Consider the following 21,262-nt stretch of genomic DNA (forward strand, 5'->3'; position numbering starts at 1 on the left):
TTTCACAGGGACCTGGAGCCAGAACTCTTCACAGTCAGTATATAGAGTCATTTATTTTTAAATTAGCAATTAAAATTATCCAGTTTACATTAAAAAAAAAACAAAACAAAAAAACCCTTCACTTGTATCCAAATGATAAGCCCCAGGCCCTAGTCTCAGGAGAGCAAAGGTCTGATTGGAGCTTGGCTGCCTGCATTGCTGGAGCCAGGCCTGAGTCGGACATCACAGCCACAGGCGACGGGGGCCCCTCGGCTCCGTCCGAGTGCTGGGTGCTGGCTGAGTGAGTGGCCCTGGCACAGGAAGGCGGGGTGCCTGGGTCAGGCTGCTCCCCTCTCCTAGAAAGCACTAAAGTCAAAGCTGAAATACGAATCGGGAGCTGGCCGGGACCAGCCGGGAGTCTCGGGGGCTCACACTGGCTCAGCACAGAAACTACGCTTAGAAATTTCCTGGCTGTTGTTTCCTCCATGACAAGTAGGGGCGACAAGGAATCTATCAAGTCCACTAACCTGGGAGCGGGAAGAACTGCTGAGTGGATCTTGGCCTCCCGAGCTGGCTTAGTCCTGGACACAGGACAGCCCCACGGTCGCGCGAACGAAACCAGGCTGCAACGTGGTGTTCTCAGGACAAGCCCAGCCCCGGCAGCAAGCGGGGAGGGGTGGCGAGCTCGTCCCTCCTCCTGTCTGCTAGCGGGACCCGCCTGGTGCCCACCCCAGCCCTCTGGGTGGTCTGAATGCTTGTGCAGAAGACAGCAAGTTTCCCAGTGACATGAGAAGATCACGTTTCTACTATGATTCCTGATTTTTAGCCTAGCTCAAGTTATTCTTTTGAAGTTAGAAAATCCTCATTTCCAGTTCCCTACTTCCTGAGAGACCCATGCATATATGCACATACATGTCATACACACGATTATAAAAATACATCTGGACACATGAAATGCCTGAATACTCACAGCTGCTCCCATCTGAAAGCTCCCCAGAGCCTGAGCCTCAAGCACCTCAGCACCGGCTGATTTTACAGGCCTGGTTACTCTGGGCCTCCCCGCAGTGGCTTCTCAGCCATCGCTCTAACAGTAAACAGCCAGCTCCCCAGACCCAGACATGAGAACAGTGACCCCACAGCCCAGCCTGCACAGACCTCAGATGACGGTCTGAGGCAGTGCGCCCCTGAGTCCACGTGAGGAAGTACAGCAGAGACAGAGGTGGAAGGTCGCCACGGAGCTCAGCACACCGAGAGCTTCATTTCAAGGCTACGCTTCAGAGAAGGCAGCTTCCGAGACCACAGCGACCTCTGCCCATGCCTCCTGCTTTCAGACAAGGACAATAAGCTGGGGGGACTGGGATCCTGCCAGGCAGGAGACTCAGGCCCGAGTCTTATGTTGCCAAACTTGGAAGAATCCCCTTGTTTTGTTAAAGATATCCCACTTTAAAACAAACTGTTACAATTCTGGGGAGAACACTCCATGAGGTAGACAGTACAGCACCTTGGGGAGGTCTCAGGTAGGCTCTCCAAGGCACAGGACAGTTTGACACATCGGAGCGGAGACAGAAGCTGGCTTGGTTCCTACAGTCCAGGAGAAGGCGCTTCAGGGCCGGTGGGGCAGGAAAGGCGGTGAGGGAGCTCAGGCTCCTCCCGGGCGAGACCGTTTGCGGGTCGGGTCCAGGGGTGGTTACAGGGAAACAAAGGAACGGGCTCACTCTCTCAGGAAGGCCATTCACACTGCTCCCATCTGAAGGCAGGGGTGGCGGCCACACCAGGCTGGGGTGAAACCAGGCTCTACAACAGGTTGGGGGGGAGATGCTGGTCGGGTCAGCACCCCGGGTGACGGCAAAGAGCAACAGTAAGACTCAGCCACACACCTGGAAGGCGGAGAGGAGAGATGAGCTGCAAACAGAATCGTGGAAGAGTCAACACCCACCCGACAGCCGACAGGCATCCGCGACGGGGCCTGACGTAAGCACCCAGCATGCAAGAACCCAAACGTTCTGGTCTTATTGAGTCGCTCAGTTGTATCCAACTCTTTGTGACCCCACAAACTACAGCCTGCCAGGCTCCTCTGTCCATGGGGTTTCCCAGGCTAGAATACTGGAGTGAATTGCCATTTCCTTCTCCAGGGGATCTTCCCGACCCAGGGATTGAACCCACACCTCCTGCTTGGCAGGCGGATTCCTCACCCCTGAGCCACCTGGAAAGATCCAAAAGCCCTGTTACAAGAGAGAGAGGGGGAAAAAGGGAAACCCCTGGGCCTCTTAGAACCCTTCCCAGGGGCTGTCGGCTCCGTAGATGGACGTGTGGGTGGAGAGGCACGGTCGCTGGGGAAACACCCGTGCTGCGTGCAGGGCCCCCATCAGCTCCTTCCCCATGCAGCTCAGAGGCTTGCTGGTACTGGAGTCTCCTCACGCCTTCTGCCCACCCAGCCTGTCTTAGAAGCAGAAAGGCACAGCGAACAGGACACGGAAAAGTCCTGGAGGCCTGTTTCGGCTGCTCTACCTTGCGAGCTGAGCGGGCTTTGGGCAAGTTCGTAACTTCCCTGAGCTCCACCGAGATTCCCCGATGAAAATGGGGGTGATGCCATTATCCCTGAGCACAACTGGGGAGCACAGACATAGGGTGTCTTCTGTTACGAGTTCTGACTCCCAAGTCCAGGCCTGTGTGCCAGTTGGCCTGGACTCGGTCAGGGAACAGGGAAGCAACGCAGCAAGGGCTCAGCAACTTAGCGTCTTAGAAGTCGGGTAAGTCAGCTAAAAACAATGGATTGATCTGCCTCCTCATTTTACAAAATGATTTACATTCTGAATTCCTGGAATTAGGAATGGTGAGGGGCCCTGTGAATTTGGAAGACATCTCTCATCCATGGATTTGGAGAGATACTATTATGCCTTTTCTTAATATCCTTTCCAGGGGGATTGTGAAGAGTCAGAACAAAATTCTACAAACAAAAAAATGTCAAGGATTAGAGTCCAAGTACCAGGAGGGGGAAAAAGCAAATCAATTATTTATGAGAGATCAGTCACCTGTATGTCTCAAGGAGTTGAATGGTTAGGGTTAAAACTAATAATCTGACTTTGAGATCCTCTAGTCACATGGGAGGAGGAGGAGGAAGAAAAGGCAAAAAGCAAAGGCCAGCTCTGGCGTCACATCCATGTGTCTGTCACCTCAGGGACCCGCCTTCTGTGAACGTGTGAGAAAGGGGAAAACACGCAAGTTCACCATACTCTTAGTCACAGCAAAAGAATAACAGCAAACGTCCAACGCTGGGAGCATGTTGAGTAATTGAGGGTATACCCACAATCTTGTTGCACTTGCGAGTCCCAGAGAGATCTGAGTGTTGTGGAGTGGTGTTTGTGACCTTGTGACTGGGTGCCGAGCTGTCGATAACACGGTCTGAACGATGCGAAACCACATCCGAGTGTGTGAACGCGCCATACGATTATCAGCAACAATATTACAAGGTGATTCTGTTCACCTTTTCAGTGTTTACCAGCCTGCTTTTAACCATACATAATGCTGTGTTTTAGTCAGAGAAGTACTTAAGAGGTCACAGATGTCTTCACAGTCCCAGTAACAGGTCTCTCTTGCCATGCTCCTGCTACATACATGGAGCCCGGAGTCAGTGGTCAGCTCTATTGTTTTTACCAGATTTTTTTACAAATCAATATCCTAAATTTTAAAGTCACCATCCTCTGAGGCTCTCTAGACTTTACAGACGATGATAAATGCCCACCTTGTTTTATGAGGAGCAGCTCAGACATAGAATTCCCCTAGGTCCACTGTTAGCTGTGTGCTCACACTTGGCCCTGTTACTTAACTTCTCTAAGCCTGAGCATCTTCACCTATAAAACAGAGATGATAACAGCGCCTGTCTCCTGAAGGTGGTGTGAGGAGCCAGTGATGCCTGTACTAGGTGTTGGCACAACTGCACACTCAAAAAACCTTAGCGATCGTATCATTCGAGATCTAGCCAGTCAGCCACTCACAAAACCCTACAGCCATGAATCCCGATTCAAAGCTCCATTTACAAGGAAAGGAAAGGGAAGGCAAAGCCCATCAGCCCTGAAAGACAGCGAGAACTCAGACGACATACCCCAGATCCCGGCTGGAGACCACACCCAGCTGAGGAGCAGGCTTGCTTGGGATGGGGAGTGAAGATGAGGTGCTCGGGAAATGAAGAACACATTGACACAGGAGCGAGAGCAGGCCCAGACCCCTCGGGGTACAAAGCAAAGAGAGACCAAGGCCGGCTGCAGCCAGGACCCAAGAGGAGGACGAGACGGAGGTGAGAGCAGGCACGGGACTGACAGTGCAGAGCACTCGGCACGTCCGCAGAACGCCGTGAGAGGAGACGTGACAGGAAATTCCAGGCTAGGTTCTCAAGAGCGAGCCGGTCCAGAGTCCCGAGAGCCTCCCCTTTACTTACATGTCAGCGCGGCCGCCCTTACTTCAGCCCAACGGAAAGTCCGATAATCAACGCTAAAATGCCCAGCAACACAACCACTATCACAATGATAATTACCAATTTCTGGAAAGAGGGATAAGAGAAATAAAAACAAGTCATCATTACAAACCACCAAAAAGCCGGAGTCAGCCATCCAAAACCCACCTCTGCACCGGAAGCCTCTTATGGCCCCAGAGAGAGTGAAATGAAAAGCTGACATCGCTACATAAAGACGTTCCACTGGGCTCTCGTGTTTAAGTTGCCTCTGCACTAGCAGTGCCAGCAGGTGCAAATACGGAGCCTCCATCAGCTCCGAGCTCACGCTGCAGCCCTCACGTGTGGACAGACGTGGCCACAACCGTCACGGGGTGTCTAAGCAGCAGTAAACCAAGATACAACGTGACTGAGATTTTCCTTTTCAGGGGGGAATATGAAGACATATTTGACACAGTCCTCCTAAATGCAAACTGCCATCCATCTCTCCCCGAAAGAACACTCCCACCTGTCAAACCCAGGACAGTGACTGAGGGTCTGAAAGTACAGGTCCTGTTGTGAACAGGACAGGATTCATCATGTGAAATAACTTCCCAGCTCCCTAGACACCTGCCCAAGCAACAGGTAAAGTTGGGAAAAAAAGAACTGAAGAATGAAAATATCAGAGCACAAAGTCAGAAAAGAGCAGGCTAAAAAGCAAACCCCACCACAGCTGGCTACCGCAGTGACTCAGCAGAGATGCTCCAAGAACAAGGGCACCAGAACCAGAGGTGGGGGCGGGCACTGGGGCAGGATGAGGTGACGGGAAGAGCTGGGCTGGAACCCGAATTTGAATCCCAAGTTCCTACACTTCCTAGGTGGCCAGGGACTTCAGTGATTCCCAGCTGTTTGATCTACAAGTAGAAAGCACAGGTGTGCCCTGAGAGAGAGCGTTCATATAGCCATCAGCACATAGCTGGGTTCACGGTGGGGAAAAGAGATCAAAGAGGACAGGTGTGGGCTTTCAGAATGGAAGGCAGTGCAGAGGAAGTTTCCGAAGGGCAGAGGAGCCACATGTAACACCGGACAGACCAACAGCTCTGTCCAGCGGACGAGCAGGAACACTGGGCAGTGACGGGTCCACCCTGCAGAGCTGCCTGCCAGTGTGGGCTCTTGGGTGGAGATGGTGGGAGCCAGATCCATGCGGGACATGCTGGGGAGGGAAGGGGAGCTATTCTCCAGGGAGAGCTGACGAAGGCTCTTGGAGGAGGCCAGACAGAGGAAGGCAGGGAGATCTCAGGGACATGGATGGGGGCGACCAGGGAGAGGAGAAGCCGGCCGGTCCCTCCGAGACGCGGGGCTCACCCTGCGAGCTTCACTCTGATACTTGACCGCCTTTTTGGTGTCTGCCACGGCCCGCTCCACGAAGCCCACGGACTGGTCCATGTTGTTCTCAATACGGTCAATCATGGCGCCCTTTCCCCGGATGCAAGAGGTGGTGGCAGCAGAGACAGACACAGGGAGAGGGAGGAGACAGCAAGAGAGCGCACACGATGGACCCTGTCCTCCGGGGGCGGCGGGGGCTCACCTTCCGGGCCTGACCCTGGTACTTGACGGCTCTCTTGGTCTCCTCCCGAGCCTTCTCCACGTGATCCACCGTGTGCATGACATTCAGCTCTATGTTATCTAACATCTCCCCCTGCGGAGGACAGACTCCGGTCACGCCCTGGACACACACCCCGGGACGGTCCCAGCTCGCGTGCAGAGGCCACAGGGACACCCGGAAACCTGCCCGTGCAGCCTTCCGCGGGGTAACCCCGCACACCTCCCCGTGATTGCCAGTGCTTTCCCAGGCCGAGGCGGCGGTCACTGGCCCCGAAATAGTCAGTTACTTCTCCGTGCGAGACAGCGTCTGCACGCCAGGAGCACGTGGTCTAGACGCCTGGAATATCCTGAAGGGTCCCCCACCCCTTTTTTAAAAAATGAAACATGTGAGAAGAGAAGCCAGAATACATCTCTCTCATGTTGCCAGGAGGCTGGCCTCTTCCTGGTCACTCAGATCTGAACCAAGTTCATTCAGCCTGAACCGAGTGCCCACTACTACAGAAAGTGCCTGGCGCACGGTGGGTGCTCAGTAAACAACTGAGGTGGGGATGCTTGCTTTCTCTAAGGGATCCCCAGGCCCTGTAAGTAACAAGATGTTGGTTTTACCTGAGTTATCTGGTTAAGAGATCATGGTCTCTTCGCAAGATTCCTGACCCTCCCCAGCTGCTACTTCCTGACCGGAATTCGGTCTTTCCAATTGATTTCTGTGCATCTTAAGATGGGAATTCCCTCCACCCACCTAGACCTTCATTCCATACAACCCCTGGCTTTCTGCAGAGAGAACGGCACTTACCATCACTTGAATCTCAAACCAGTTCCTCGGCAAGGCAGTGTGGGGAGAAAAAACAAGAGCGCAGATGGAGGGACAGGAGGAACAGTTTCCAAGGGCGGAAGGGGATGGAGCAGAGGTGCCCGGGCCCAGAGCAGGAAACGTGTCAAAACCAGCCACGCGGCGCTCGGGCTCCATTAGGATTCCTGCTACACGGGAAGCAGGTTCTGATCCTTTCCAGGTGGCAGAGCCACTGCGAGCTCATGGTGAGAGTGGCTCCAAACCGTTACACGTCGGTGAATTTAACTGCATCCTAAGAAGCGGGAGCCACGAGATACGTGACACTGACCCCACAGGCAGGGAACAGAGCCATCCGTCCCTGGGCAAGCTGGCCCAGAACAAAACAGGCTGTCAAGCTCAGCACCGTGAGGGACTCGAGTTTTCCTGCTGGTATTATTTTTGCTGTCCCTTCATTGCTTTTGTTGTTCCTCAGCAAAAAAAAACAGTCAACATTTTTGGAAAAACTCACAAAGAAAAAGCAAAAATGGGAAAACACAAAAATCTCCGTTATACCTAAATTTTCACCATAAACTGGGGGAAAGACCCCATGTTTTCAGTGTCACCAGTGAAACACCGATAGTTTCTATCAGAAGAGTGTTTTAAGGCATCACCATTAAGAACCCGTGTCACTAATGAAAAATAACGATGATGATCCCAAGGCCGGAGGGAGCAGGTACGTTACAGAGCGCTTCAAACCTCACGTTACTTGGACATGACTTCCAGGCCAGAGTAACCAGTGGGAGTAACGAGGCTGCAACCGCCCCAAGTGTCAGCATCCCGGTGCCTTCTGCGATCGGGATACTGGGAGTCTGGGACTCCACTACGCCAATTCCCGATGCTTCTCCCTCCCCACTCAACCCCCGCGGCTTTCTCAGAGCCCCCCCGCCCTCCTCAGGAAGCCCCCTCCCCGCCCCCACAGTACCCAGCGCCTCACCTGGTTCTCCACCAACATGGCGATGTCCATGAACATGTCGTGAAGCTCCTTGATGCTGCTCTCCAGCCTCACGATGTCCTTGTGCCGGCCCTCGATCTCACTGAGGGCTTGCTTGGAAATCTGAGAGTCGATGATCTATGGCGGGCCGCAGAGAAATGGACCATCGGCCCCCAGGCCCACCACAGCCCCCCGGGGACCCCTGCAGGACTCCCACCCCCCAACCCCACACCATCACTCACCCCAGAGGTGAAGATGGCAGGGTTCCCACTCTCCAGCATCTCCTCCAGCTCCTCGTCGGTGGTCTTTTTGCCAGCTTTATAACAAAAGGAGAGCGTCAGATACAAGATCAAAGCTCATCATTTCAAAAGTTTCCTGAAAACGGCCGTGTTCAGTCGCTCAGTTGTGTCCAACTCTTTGCAACCCTGTGGACTGTAGCCCACCAGGCTTCTGCCTGTGGGACTTTCCAGGCAAAAATATTGGAGTGGGTTTCCATTTCCTCCTCCAGTGGGTCTCCCCAACCCAGGGATCGAACCCACGCCTCCTGTGTTTCCTGCATAGGCAGACAATTCTTTATCACTGAACCATCTGGAAATCCCAGTGGGAGCACAGTAAGTTTCACTCTAAAGCCGTGGCCTTTATAAGTCTGCTCGCCTTTCTCCGATGTCTCCCCTAACCCAATCCAGCCTCAACGTTATCAGCAATTACCCTCCTGAAGTCCACGTCTGATTATATTCCTTTCCAGCTCGGAACGTCTCCCAGCCCCCTTCACTCTGCCATGGGGTCCAAAGTCCTCAGGACAACAGGCCAGTTCCCAGGTGAGCCCTCCCTCCAACCGTCTTACCCCCACCCTGCTCCGCCCAAGCGCGCCCTGTCCCCAGGCCCTGGCCGGCCTGCCCTCCCTGCCTGTGACCGAGTTCATTCAGTTCTCAGAGCATGTTCCGCGCTGCGGGGCCCTGATTGCTACTGATTCCTAAAGTTACTGACTCCTAAAGTTACTGATTCCTAAAGGGCGAGGCTGTATTAACTCCTTTACACAAACGGGGCAACCTGCACCATTCTCTGCTGTCAAACAGGCAGCAAAGATGCCATGAGCCCCAGGAAGCAGGGCTGTGTAGCAGGTATTTCCCTCCATGGATGCGGAAATGCTGGTTCCCATGGCAACCAACGCTTGGACCTGGTAGCACAGAGCCACCCTTTTTCAGCCTAAGACACGACATCCAGGCGGCGGCAGTGCTGTGAGCCCCGTCCTCGGCTGGGGCGCAAAAGGGAAGGCAGAAGCCACCCGGAGGCCCCGTCTCCCTGGGCTTGACGACCGGACAGACCACCGCCCGACAGGCCAGGAGTGGGGCACAGAACGCGCTGCAAACACGCACTGATCTCGAGCTGCCGCTGGATCCGCCCTTTGCTGCGCTCACGAAAGTCCACCTGGGCCTCGTTGTACTTGGTCATCACCTCCACAAACTTCCGGGACAGGACGGAGTGCTGCGGGGACAAGGTCAAGGCCGTGAGCCCCCAGGAGCGAGGGGCACGGGCTCAGTGCCCCGGCCCCAACCTCGCCCACGGCAGCCCCGGACCCGGGACCGCGAGGCCAAGGGCAGCTCTTGGTGGGAAGGCAGACTTGTGCAGCCACTGGGAAACTGGAGATTTTGCAAAAAAAAACTAAAAATAGAGCTACAATTTGACCCAACATTTCCAATCCTGGGTGTGCATGTATGTGTGTGTATGTGTGTATAAAATATGTGTACATATATATATATATGTATAAAAAAATACTAATTCAGAATGATACACGCACCCCAGTGTTCACAGCAGCATTATTCACAGCTGCCGCGAGACGGAAGCCCGCCAAGCGTCCATCAACAGAGGACTGGATAAAGACGATGCGAAACACACACGTACACATGCGTGCACAATGAAATACTACCCAGCAATTAAAGAGTGAAATCTTGCCATCTGTGACAACCTAGATGGGCACAGACGATATTATGCTAAGTGAAATAAGTCAGAGAAAGACAAATACTGTATAACATCACCTTATATATGGAATCTAAAAACTACAACAAACTATGAACATAACAGAGAGGAAGCAGACTCACAGATACAGAGAATAAACCAGTGGTGACCAATGGGAAGGTGGAGAGGGGACAGACGGGTGGGGGTCAGGGAGAGGGAGGTACAAAGGCCTGGGGTCAGATAGGTTCGAGGATGCATTTTACAACAGGGGGAATATAGCCAAGATTGTGTAGTAACTGTAACTGGAAAGTAACCTTTCAAAATTGTAAAGAAATTAAAAAAAACAAACAAACCCAAAGACCAGGTACAAGACGCAGTGTTTTTGGCTTCCTAACTTTACACCACGGGGAAAGTCAGCTCACCTTTTCAAAGCATGTTTTCACTTATCTGTTAACCTGTCTTGCTGAACTCACAGAGTAATTGAGGCCAAAGGAGATACTCTGGGAATCCCAGAGGCCTTGCCCAACTCCCCTCCACATCCCAAGACCCTTGTGTTCTTACCCAAACTGATCGCCCAGCTTTTCCTGCTTCCAATCTTGCTTCTGACTCAATGCATTCCATCAACAGCCCTGGTGCCTAAACTCAAATCAATCATCATTTTTATTCCTTGCCCACTTCTCAGCATCAAGACCCAACAAAGGTTTTTCCTTTGCCAAATCACCAATATCTACACTTTTTTTAAACCCACCATCACCAGGCAAATTCAGACCAAAATCATTGCAAAAACCCAATGGGAGACCCACGTGCCCCACGCTGAGCCAGTTTTCAAATGGCTACCAGATTATCTTCCTAACAGACTGCAACCAAAGTAAGTGCACACCAGCTAGCTGATCAGATCCAAACTCCTGAGACCGCAGTCACAGGCCCCTGGAACATGGCACTGGGTTCTCTACCAAAAACTCAACGCCCACTATCCTGTGACAAACTTTTGTCTCTAGACAGACTGTTCTCTTCATGTCTGGCCCTACCCACCCTACACCGCCCCTACTCTACACACACGACTCCTGCCCGCAGGCCTCCAAGGGCAACCTCTCCCTGAGCCTGCCCATGCCGACATCCTGCCCGTCCAGGGCCCAGCCTCCTCTGGGCACCTCAGTCCTTCCAGGCTCCTCCAATGCTGGGAGCACAAGGATCTGGTCCCGTCCTCCTGCCCGCTCTCCTGCGGGTCAAGTGTCACAGCCTCCTTGTGACACTGGCACGTCACGCCTGCTCTTCAGTGACAAGGGTCATATCTTTGACGACCGCCAAACAGCCTGACTCCAAGCTGGACAACTGACGCCCAACAGTCTCCAGAGAGAAGACTTCGGTTTCCTCTCCTGTAAACCAGGGAGGCTCACTACACCTTCGCCTGTGCTCTGGGAACCTCAGGCGCCTCCTGAGAGGACGGTGTGAGAGGGACCAGCCCTGGCCCCGACTTCGACCTGGGCAGCTCCCCTCTACCAGTTCTTCACATTGAGTTCCAAGTAAGGTCTGTTTGTTTTTAAAGATCCACAGCTAGAAAAGGGAACTCTCCTACACTGTTGGTGGGAATGTAAATTGGTGTCATTATGGAGAACAGGAGGGAGGTTCCTTAAAAAACTAAAAATAGAGCTACCATATGATCTGGCAATCCCCCTCCACAGATCCAGAAAAGATGAAAACTCTAATTAGAAAAGATACACAGACCCCAGTGTTCACCACAGTACTACTCATAAGAGCCAAGAGATGGAAGCAATCTGTGTCCATCAACAGATGACTGGATAAAGAAGACGTGACGCATGTATGCAATGGAATAAATGAAACATGGCCACTCACACAACACGGATGTACCCAGAGAGCATCTAACTTACACGCAGTAAGTCAAAGACAAACGTCATATAACATCACTGGTATTAAGTATGTGGAATCTAAAAACTAATACAAATGAATCTATTTACAAAACAGAGAGACAACAAACTTAGAGTTACCAAAGAGGAGGTGGGGGAATAAACTACGAGTACGGGGTTAACAGACACACACTGCTATATATAAAACAGGGTTTACTGTATAGCACAAGGAACGATATTCAGTATCTAGTGATAACTTACAATGCAAAAGGATCTGAAAAAGCAACGTACATATGCGTGTGTGTATATGTCATAACTGAATCACTTTGCTATATATCTGAAACTAACACCATATTGTAAATCAATTCTACTTCAATAAATACTTGAAAAAAATTAACAAGACTCCACAGCTAAGGGAAAAAAAAACTAAAGGATTGGGATAGATGGTTGTTAGGCCAAGAATCTCACCTGGGATTTCCGAATCCGAAGGTCTGCCGACGACTGCACCTCGTCTTCCTCAATGTGCCTCTCCATGCCTGGATGGGGGAGAAGGTTATTCCAGCAATGCAGCCCCCGCTCCCCTCCAGAAGCTCACCGTGCAGTGCAGCCTCCCCTCGCAGACACACACACCAGCCCCGGAGACGAACAGCAGGCAGGTCCCGTCTCAAAAGCCGGCTCATGTCAGAGCCCCAGAACACTTCACTCCAGGCTCTCCCTCGGCCACGTCTCAGCGCGGCAGTACAAATCCCTGCCCTGCCACGCCCCGGCGCGTCTTCCTGGAAAAGCCACGTGCCCTCAGCGCTCCTGTTCTCTGCTCTGTAAAATGGGTGCACTGCAGGGCCCCCCTTGCAACGCCAACATGAAAATCAAACACGAACACGCAGACGGCGGGCACAGGCTCACTGCCGGACTGGAAGCGGCCACCGAAAACCTCCACTCCGCCCCCATGAAAACAGGCAGTACGGTCCGAAGCGGGCAAAGAAATGATACCTCAGGCTCAGCAACGCCGCTTTCTCTCCCTGACCAACAGCATGCACTCATCACCAAAGACAGTAAGTGGGGCAAGAATGCAGATGACAGCCACGGACCTAAGGAAGCTTCTGGGCTCCCAGCCGAACTGAATCTATGACAATGGCTTCCCAGAACACTGCCCTAACTGAGGGGGGAGTGGGCGTGAGGGAGGTGATACACGTGGTCCCCAGGAGATGCCTGCAGACGAGTCTGTCTGGCATCCTCACATCACTAACGTCACTGTTCACACGCACGCAGGTGCTGCGGGAGGAAGCGGGACCAGGACAAGGCGAGGGGCTGAGCTAAGGGGCCCGAGCCACCAGCCACCGGCTGACAGCAGGCTTCCGCGCCCGCCCACAAACTCCAATTCTCGCCTCACTCAACCAGACACAGTTCTGGGGTATCATCCGTCATGCCAGAGACAGAGCCCAGATCACGAGCAAAGACGCCACGCGCGACGTCACCCCCGTGAGGAAGCGTTCTGCTCCAGGAGGGCTGGACCCCAGACGTGGGACGGTTGGGGGGCTGGCTGCTCCCTTAGCCCCTTACTCTTCAGTTTGTTCCGGACATTGTTGGCCCTCTTCTTGATCTCGGTCGTGAGCTGCTCCAGGTCGTCCTTGGTTTCTGGGTAAACAAAGGCCAGCAGCATCAGTTAGAAGAGACTGAACGCTTTGTCAGCGACAACAATCAACGGAGGAGGTGTGGTGCTTTCTCAGGCGTCCAGGGCAGTACGTGTTCCCAGGGGCTCCCCAGACACCCGTCATCAGAACACAGGGAGCTTAGTTTTTAAAGGCATTTTTCCAGGCACCCTGCCCTCGACCTACAGTGTAAAAACACCTCGTGGAAAAAAGGAGGGACTGGGGAAGCGTTTCAAGCAGAGAAAACAGCACAGGTGCGCCTTCCAGAAACCCAAAGCGGGGGCGGAGGTGAGGCACGCCAGCAGCAGCAAGAGTCCCCGCCAGCCACGAGAGGGGCTCGTTGGGAAGGAGACGAGAGTCTGGCCAAGTGGAGCCACAAAAAGCAGAGGTGATGGGGGCATCCCTGGGGTCCAGCGGCTAAGACTCTGCGTTCCCAATACAGGGGCCCGGGTTCCACCCCTGGTCAGGGAACCACATCCTACAGGCCCCAACTAAAGAGTCTGCATGCTGCAACACAGAGGGAAGATCCCCCGTGCTGCGTCAGAGAGCTGGCGCAGCCTAATAAACAGACGTTAACAGGGCAGTGTGAGCAGGAGAGGGTGAGGAGGGCGGGCGCTGACCCGGCAGGCACGCGAGTGTGAGGGAACACGCCCTCCGCTGCTGCTCTGAGGGGGACCTGAGGCCCAGCCGGGCCCAGCGGGTGTCTGAGCCCCGCGTGGCACTCACTTGGCTCAGGGATGGGCGCAGACAGGATGACACTGTAGAGCCTCTTCGCTTCCTCCACGTGCTCAGAGATCTTGTCAATGTTGACGCGCGTCTCCTCGATCTGTAAGTAGAGAGACCACAGCCTTGGCGTCAGGAGGGAGAGCCTGGCCGCAAACGAGGGGAAACGCTCAGCAGAGCTCCCCGCCCAGCGTCGGGGCTCGTGCAGGGAGGTGGTGACTCTGGGCAAGCCTTCTGAGGCCCAGCGGCCCCAGGGAGCGCCCGTCCACCATCCGCAGTCAGAGAAGGGCGCCGACAGCCGTCCACGAGGCTCCGTCTTCACTGCTCCGCGAGGAGGAGACACTTGCCCACCTCGGACGGGGGTCCCGGCTGGAGTCAAGAAGAGCCAGGAAAAGCCCAGGAAGCGTCAGCGGGAAGGGTCAGGACACCGGGCAGGTCCTCAGCTGCTCCGGAAGCGGGAGCCACAGTGAGTGAGGAGGAGAGGCAGGGAGAAAGGAAAGAGGCAAACAGCGAAAGGGAGAGAACGAACCCGGAGAGTGAGAAACGGGAGGGGGGGCGGGGAGAGAAAGGAGAGGAGAGGTGAGGAGCCCGCCGAAGCGACGGCCGCGCTGGGGCCCGAGCCGCCCGGCGCCCAGTGCCCTGGACACGCCTCCTACCAGGACCGCCACAGACCACCAGGACCCAGGAGCTGAAGCCGGGAGCGTGTCCGCTCTGTTCTGGTGCTCCTGACTGTGCCAGGCGTGTATGGGAAAGTCCCGGGGGCCTCCCTGGAGGTCCAGCGGCTATGACTCCCTGCTCCCAGTGCGGGGGGCCTGGGTTCAACCCCTGGTCAGGGAACTAGAGCCCACGGCCTGAAACTAAGAGTCTCCACGCCACAGCTGAAGAAGCTCCCGCACGCTGCGGCTAAGACCCGGTGTAGCCAAATGAATAAGAAGAAGGCACTTGGAGGCGTGCCTTGACCCACATGGATTCCGCCACCCGGATGTGAAGTTCAGCCTCAGCTCCATCCTCACAGGCACCAGGTGCCCCTCCGGGGGTGGCTGCAACGTGCGGGGCACGGCTCGTTGGAAGAGGTCTCGAAGCCTCCACATCCACCTGCCTGCCCTCCACAGCAAGGGGCACGCCAACACGGCCACAGTCAACAAACAGAAACCTCATAACATACCACACAGGAGGGTCTTAGCCCCTGCAATGCAACGGAAAGACAACTCACGATGCAGCTTCCAGCAGCCCTTTCCTCCAGTGAATAACCCACTTCTTAAAAAAAAAGAAAAGAAAACCTGATCACAGCTCTGCAACTGGTGAAGAAAGCAGGGGAAAGAAACTTGAGTTCTCTTTTTTATATTTACTCATATTTCTGGTTGCACTGGGTCTCTGTTGTGGTGTGCACGCTTCGCACGGCGGTGGCGTCTCTTGCTGTGGCGCACCGGCTCTAGACGCAGGGGCGTTAGCAGCTGTGCGCAGGGCTCAGCAGTTGCAGCGCTGGGCGCGAGGCGCAGGCTCAGGAGTCGTGGCGCACGGGTCAGCTGCGCCGCGGCACGTGGGGTCTCCCAGACCAGGGGTCAAGCCGGTGTCCAACCATCTCATCCTCTGTCGTCCCCTTCTCCTCCTGCCTTCAATCTTTCCCAGCATCAGGGTCTTTTCCAATGAGTCAGTTTTTCCCATCAGGTGGCCAAAGTATTGGAGTTTCAGCTTCAGCATCAGTCCTTCCAATGAACACCCAGGACTGTTCTCCTTTAGGATGGGCTGGTTTGATATCCTTGCAGTCCAAGGGACTCTCAAGAGTCTTCTCCAACACCACAGTTCAAAAGCATCAATTCTTTGGTGCTCAGCTTTCTTCACAGACCAACTCTCACATCCATACATGACCCCTGGAAAAACCATAGCCTTGACAAGACGGACCTTTGTTGGAAAAGTAATGTCTCTGCTTTTTAATATGCTGTCTAGGTTGGTCATAGCTTTTCTTCCAAGGAGCAAGTGTCTTTTAATTTCATGGCTGCAGTCACCATCTGCAGTGATTTTGGAGCCCCCAAAAATAAAGCCTGACACTGTTTCCACTATTTCCCCATCTATTTGCCATGAAGTGATGGGACCAGCTGCCATGGTCTTCGTTTTCTGAATGTTGAGCTTTAAGCCAACTTTTCTCTCTCCTCTTTCACTTTCATCAAGAGGCTCTTCAGTTGTTCTTCACCATAAGGGTGCCATAAGGGTGGTGTCATCTGCACTCCTGAGGTTATCGATATTTCTCCCTGCAATCTTGATTCCAGCTTGTGCTTCATCCAGTCCAGCACAAACAGAAACTTGTGCGACCAGGACCCAGGTGAAAGGAGCAGTGACCCCACAAGAGACTGACCCAGACTTGCCTGTGAGTGTCCAGGAGGCTCTGGGGAGGCGTGGGTCGGCGGTGGCCTGCTATAGGGTTGGGGGCACTGAGTATAGCAGTGCATGCATGGGACCTTTTGACAGAGGTCCCCACTGTCCTCATTACCTCCAACATAGCTTGGCCCCAGGTCAGATAACAGGGAGGGAAACAGCCTCGCTCATCAACAGAAAATTGGGTTAAAGATTTACTGAGCACGGCCCCCCCCATCAGAACAAGACCCAGTTTCCCCCTGGTCTCTCTCCCATCAGGAAGCTTCTATAAGCCTCTTATCCTTCTCCATCAGAGGGCAGACAGAATGAAAACCATAATCACAGAAAACTGACCAATCTGATCACACGGACCACAGCCTTGTGTAACTCAATGAAACTATGAGCCATGGCATGTAGGGCCACCCAAGACGGCCGTGTCATGGTGGAGAGTTCTGGCAGAATGTGGTCCACTGGAGAAGGGAATGGCAAACCACTTCAGTATTCTTGCCTTGAGAACCCCATGAACAGTGTGAAAAGGCAAAAAGATAGGACACTGAAAGAGGAACTCCCCAGGTCGGTAGGTGCCCAATATGCTACTGGAGATCAGTGGAGAAATAACTCCAGAAAGAGTGAAGGGATGGAGCCAAAGCAAAAACAATATCCAGTTGTGGATGTGACGGGTGATGGAAGCAAAGCCCGATGCTGTAAAGAGCAATATTGCATAGGAACCTGGAATGTTAGGTCCATGAATCAAGGCAAATTGAAGTGGTCAAGCAGGAGATGGCAAGAGTGAACACTGACATTTTAAGAATCAGCGAACTAAGATGGACTGGAATGGGTGAATTTAACTCAGACGACCATTATATCTACTACTGTGGGCAGGAATCCCTCAGAAGAAATGGAGAAGCCATCGCGGTCAACAAAAGAGTCCGATATGCAGCACTTGGATGCAATCTCAAAAACGACAGAATGATCTCTGTTCATTTGCAAGGCAAACCATTCAAATTCTCAGTAACCCAAGCCTATGCCCGTATGTGCAATCTAAAAACTGGTATAGATGAAACTATTTGCAGGGCAGGAACAGAGACAGACACAGAATGGACAGGTGGACACAGCGGGGTCGGAGAGGGCGAGATGAACTGGGAAAGCAGCACTGACGAGGATGCACGACACGTGTGATGCGGACAGCGGGTGGGAACCTGCTGCACCGCACGGGGCCAGCCCGATGCTCCGTGACGGCCGAGAGGGCTGGGCTGAGGCGTGGGTGGGAGGGAGGTCCAGCAGGCGGGGCCGTGCGGACCCAGATAGCTGGTCACTGTGGTGTACAGCAGGAACTAACACAACATCATAAAGCAATTACACTCCGCTTTTTAGAAAAGAAGTCAAAAGCCTAACGTTTTGATGACTCCTAAGGACTGGATGACTCGAAAAGTACCTCCTGGAATATTATTACTCCATAACGTGAAGAGCATCCTGACTCAAAGTCTGTTCAGTGGTAGGAAGACAAGGTAGGAAGTTGTTGGTAGGGTGAGACTGTTGGGCCCCAAGCCCAGAGTCGCTCTAGACACGACTAGACGGCCCAGCGGATGGGAGAACTGGACCCAGGCTCCGTCCCCAGCCTGTCTGCAGAGCTTTCCAGGTCAGGGGCCTCCACTGCTGCCTGCCCTCATCCTGCACCCACAGAAGCTGCCCCTCCCTCTGTCCTCATAGCCTGCCCATCTGGAGCTGCTTCAGGGACTCTGACTGAGTAATCCAGCGATTTAGTCAGCTCACCAAGGAACTGCAGAACACCTTCAGGACTTCAGGATGGGCAACTGGCCAATCACAGAGCTTTTTTGTTCCTTCTAACTTTGTGTCTGTGTTTTCCTGGAAGCGTTAGTTCTTCTCAAAGGTGACTTTCTGAGTACTTCAGGGTAGCAGGTACATGCCGTTAACTTCCTTTTTGTGCATTTGCCAGATAACCAAAGACTGGGAAGGGCAGGGCAAGCAGGAAATCTAAGTGCTGAATCGAAGCATTCAGTGCTGTTTGTCTGTGTGTTCAGGTTGTTTTAAAGAGACTGACATTACCCCGCACAATAATGTATTTAAGAACTAAACCTGATTTAACTCACACCTGTCCCATAAACAAGGCTCTTTGCTGGATGGCTGTGACGTCACCATCGCTACCCTTTTTATGCACGAGAACACTGCAGCTCAACGCAACCGAGGATGTCAGTCAAGGCCGTAACGGCAGGAAGAGGTAAAAGCGAGGTCTGAACCCGCATCTCTTAGATCCAAACCCCATCTCCTGGACTGGGTGAAGGCGCAAGAACCGCCTCCCTGGCTCATCTTCTCCCAGGTCCATGTGCGTCCAGCCTGTGTCAGGTGGAGGGGTGGAATCCACTCACCATTCCGTGAGACCGGCTCAGGGACCTCTGACCGGTGTCATGGGCCCTCTTTTCTCTAACCAAAACTCCCTGGAAGGACCTTTTCTCCAAGGAGTGCTCAAGAAATGCTGTTGACTGAAGGAACCAATCCAAACGTTTTTCTTTTTTTAATCACCATGCTAAATTTGCAGCTAAAACATCCTCAATGCCTATTTATTGTATTGGTAAGACTCTGGTAAGACTCCCAATGCAGGGGACCCAGGTTTGACCCCTGCCTGGGGACCCAGATTGCACATGCCACAAACAAGAGTTCACGTGCCACAGCTAAGACCTGGCATGGCCAAATAAATAAAAATAAATACTGTTTTAAATGCGCTTTTCAATGATTTGTCAGGAATGGGGCGATCTGGATAGCACAGTTTAAGACATAAGTTAGGATCAGACCAGGTGCACATTCTGGCTCCACCCTTAGCAGTCAGTGACCGTGAACAAGCCGCTTACCCTCCGAGCCCCAGTCCTCTCACCTGTGAACAAGGATTATCCTATTTCCCACCTCCCCGAGTTGGTGTGAGCGTTACGCGAGGTAAGACATGGCGCACTACGTGCTCAGAAACGCCGGGCGGTGCTGCCGACAAAGACGAGGGCAGCCAGCAGTCACTGCACTGGTACTGCCTGCCAGGCACTCCGCTGAGCCTTTCCAAGCAGGTCTCCAAGCCTCACGGCAATCCCGACGTTAACAAAATGCTCTGTGATGTCCACAAAGGACAGCAAGTTAACTGCTCTTCACATTGGGTATCTGTTCACGGAACTAACCGTAATTACCACAGTATACGGGCCGCTGTCTGTATCCTCAGGTTCTGTGTGTATGGATTCAATGCAAAAATACTCAAGGGGAAAAACTATTCCAGAAAGTTCCAAAAAGCAAAACTCAAATTTGACAACTATTTGACAACTATTTACATAGCATTTACATGGTACCAGGCATTCAGAAAACTAAGATCATGGCATCCGGTCCCATCACTTCATGGGAAATAGATGGGGAAACAGTGGAAACAGTGTCAGACTTTATTTTTGGGAGCTCCAAAATCACTGCAGATGGTGATTGCAGCCATGAAATTAAAAGATGCTTACTCCTTGGAAGGAAAGTTATGACCAACCTAGACAGCATATTAAAAAGCAGAAACATTACTTTGCCAACAAAGGTCCATCTAGTCAAGGCTATGGTTTTTCCTGTGGTCATGTATGGATGTGAGAGTTGGACTGTGAAGAAAGCTGAGCACCAAAGAATTGATGCTTTTGAACTGTGGTGTTGGAGAAGACTCTTGAGAGTCCCTTGGACTGCAAGGAGATCCAACCAGTCCATCCTAAAGGAGATCAGTCCTGGGTGTTCATTGAAAGGACTGATGCTAAAGCTGAAACTCCAGTACTTTGGCCACCTCATGGGAAGAGGTGACTCATTTGAAAAGACCCTGATGCTAGGAGGTATTGGGGGCAGGAGGAGAAGGGGACGACAGAGGATGAGATGGTTGGATGGCATCACCAACTCGATGGACATGGGTTTGAGTGAACTCCAAGATTGGTGATGGACAGGGAGGCCTGGCGTGCAGCGATTCATGGAGTCGCAAAGAGTCGGACACAACTGAGCAACTGGACTGAACTGAACTGAGGCATCATAAGTAATCTAGAGATGATTTAAAGTGATTTAAGGTAGTCAGCTATGTGTAGATTATATGCAAATACTACACCACTTTATGTAAGAGACTTGAGCACCCAGGGGTTTGGTATCCAGCGGGGTCCCGGACCCAACCCCTCCCTACCCAGAAGGACTGTACTAATCACCACCATCTGACTAAAATGAGGGAGCTATTTTCACGACATGGATGGCCTCTTCCCAGTGGATCTAATTAGCCAGTGGACTCTAATCTAAAAGCAGAGAAAGCACTACTCTGGAGACTGGCAGATACTGCGGGGTAGGGTGTAAGGCTTTGTCTTACCTAGGGGACTCGGACAGTAAAGAATCCACCTGCAATGCAGGAGACCTGGGTTCAAACCCTGGATCAGGAAGATTTCCCTGGAGAAGGTAATGGCAATCCACTCCAGTGCTCTTGCCTAGGAAATCCCATGGACAGAGGAGCCTGGAAGGCTACAGTCCATGAGGCTGCAAAGAATCAGACACAAGTAAACTACCACCACCACCCATCATACTGCTAAGTTAGGTGTTAAATCTTTCATATTTATTTACTGAAATTTATTACATGCCACCTTTTAAGGCAACAAAAGTAATAGGATTGTAAGGGTCAAATAATTATTCTTCCTCTGTCAATGCATACACCTTTCTTCAAAAATCATATAATCCCCAAAAGTCTTTGTATTAGAAGGCAAGTCCTCTGATTCGTTTGCTTCTTTGCTTTGGGAAGCAAACAAACATTGACAGGGAAGGACAGAGAAAGGTCTCAGTCAGCCAAGCATCAGAAGTCAAGTCCCTCAGGGGATTTTACCAAGACTGTGAGTGGTGTTTCAACTCTCCGTTTATGAATGAAAAGAGACGCGTGATCTCAGAGCTATGCTGACCTGTGACAAC

At 52.5% G+C, this 21,262-nt stretch overlaps 1 protein-coding gene across 6 annotated transcripts in view; it reads right to left on the reverse strand.

Moving 5' to 3' along the window:
• STX3 (syntaxin 3) overlaps nucleotides 1-21,262 on the reverse strand; it is a 50,146-nt gene that overhangs the window by 2,798 nt on the left and 26,086 nt on the right. For 2 of the 6 annotated variants that reach the window (XM_027562216.1, XM_027562215.1), the window contains exons 3-11: nucleotides 13,967-14,066; nucleotides 13,152-13,226; nucleotides 12,060-12,127; nucleotides 9,147-9,255; nucleotides 8,013-8,086; nucleotides 7,774-7,908; nucleotides 5,994-6,104; nucleotides 4,415-4,516; nucleotides 26-1,856 (exon numbers count right to left, since the gene is read on the reverse strand). In XM_027562216.1, coding sequence (XP_027418017.1) covers nucleotides 4,433-4,516; nucleotides 5,994-6,104; nucleotides 7,774-7,908; nucleotides 8,013-8,086; nucleotides 9,147-9,255; nucleotides 12,060-12,127; nucleotides 13,152-13,226; nucleotides 13,967-14,066 — 756 coding nt within the window. In that variant the 3' untranslated portion in view covers nucleotides 26-1,856; nucleotides 4,415-4,432. Of the gene's footprint in view, nucleotides 1-25; nucleotides 1,857-3,721; nucleotides 3,831-4,414; nucleotides 4,517-5,770; nucleotides 5,882-5,993; nucleotides 6,105-7,773; nucleotides 7,909-8,012; nucleotides 8,087-9,146; nucleotides 9,256-12,059; nucleotides 12,128-13,151; nucleotides 13,227-13,966; nucleotides 14,067-21,262 lie in introns of those variants that run through there. The other 4 variants (XR_003514616.1, XM_027562214.1, XM_027562213.1 and 1 more) reach the window with 4 other exon arrangements.

This window comes from Bos indicus x Bos taurus, chromosome 15 (genome assembly GCF_003369695.1).
Source record: "Bos indicus x Bos taurus breed Angus x Brahman F1 hybrid chromosome 15, Bos_hybrid_MaternalHap_v2.0, whole genome shotgun sequence".
Classification (NCBI taxonomy): Eukaryota; Metazoa; Chordata; class Mammalia; order Artiodactyla; family Bovidae; genus Bos; species Bos indicus x Bos taurus.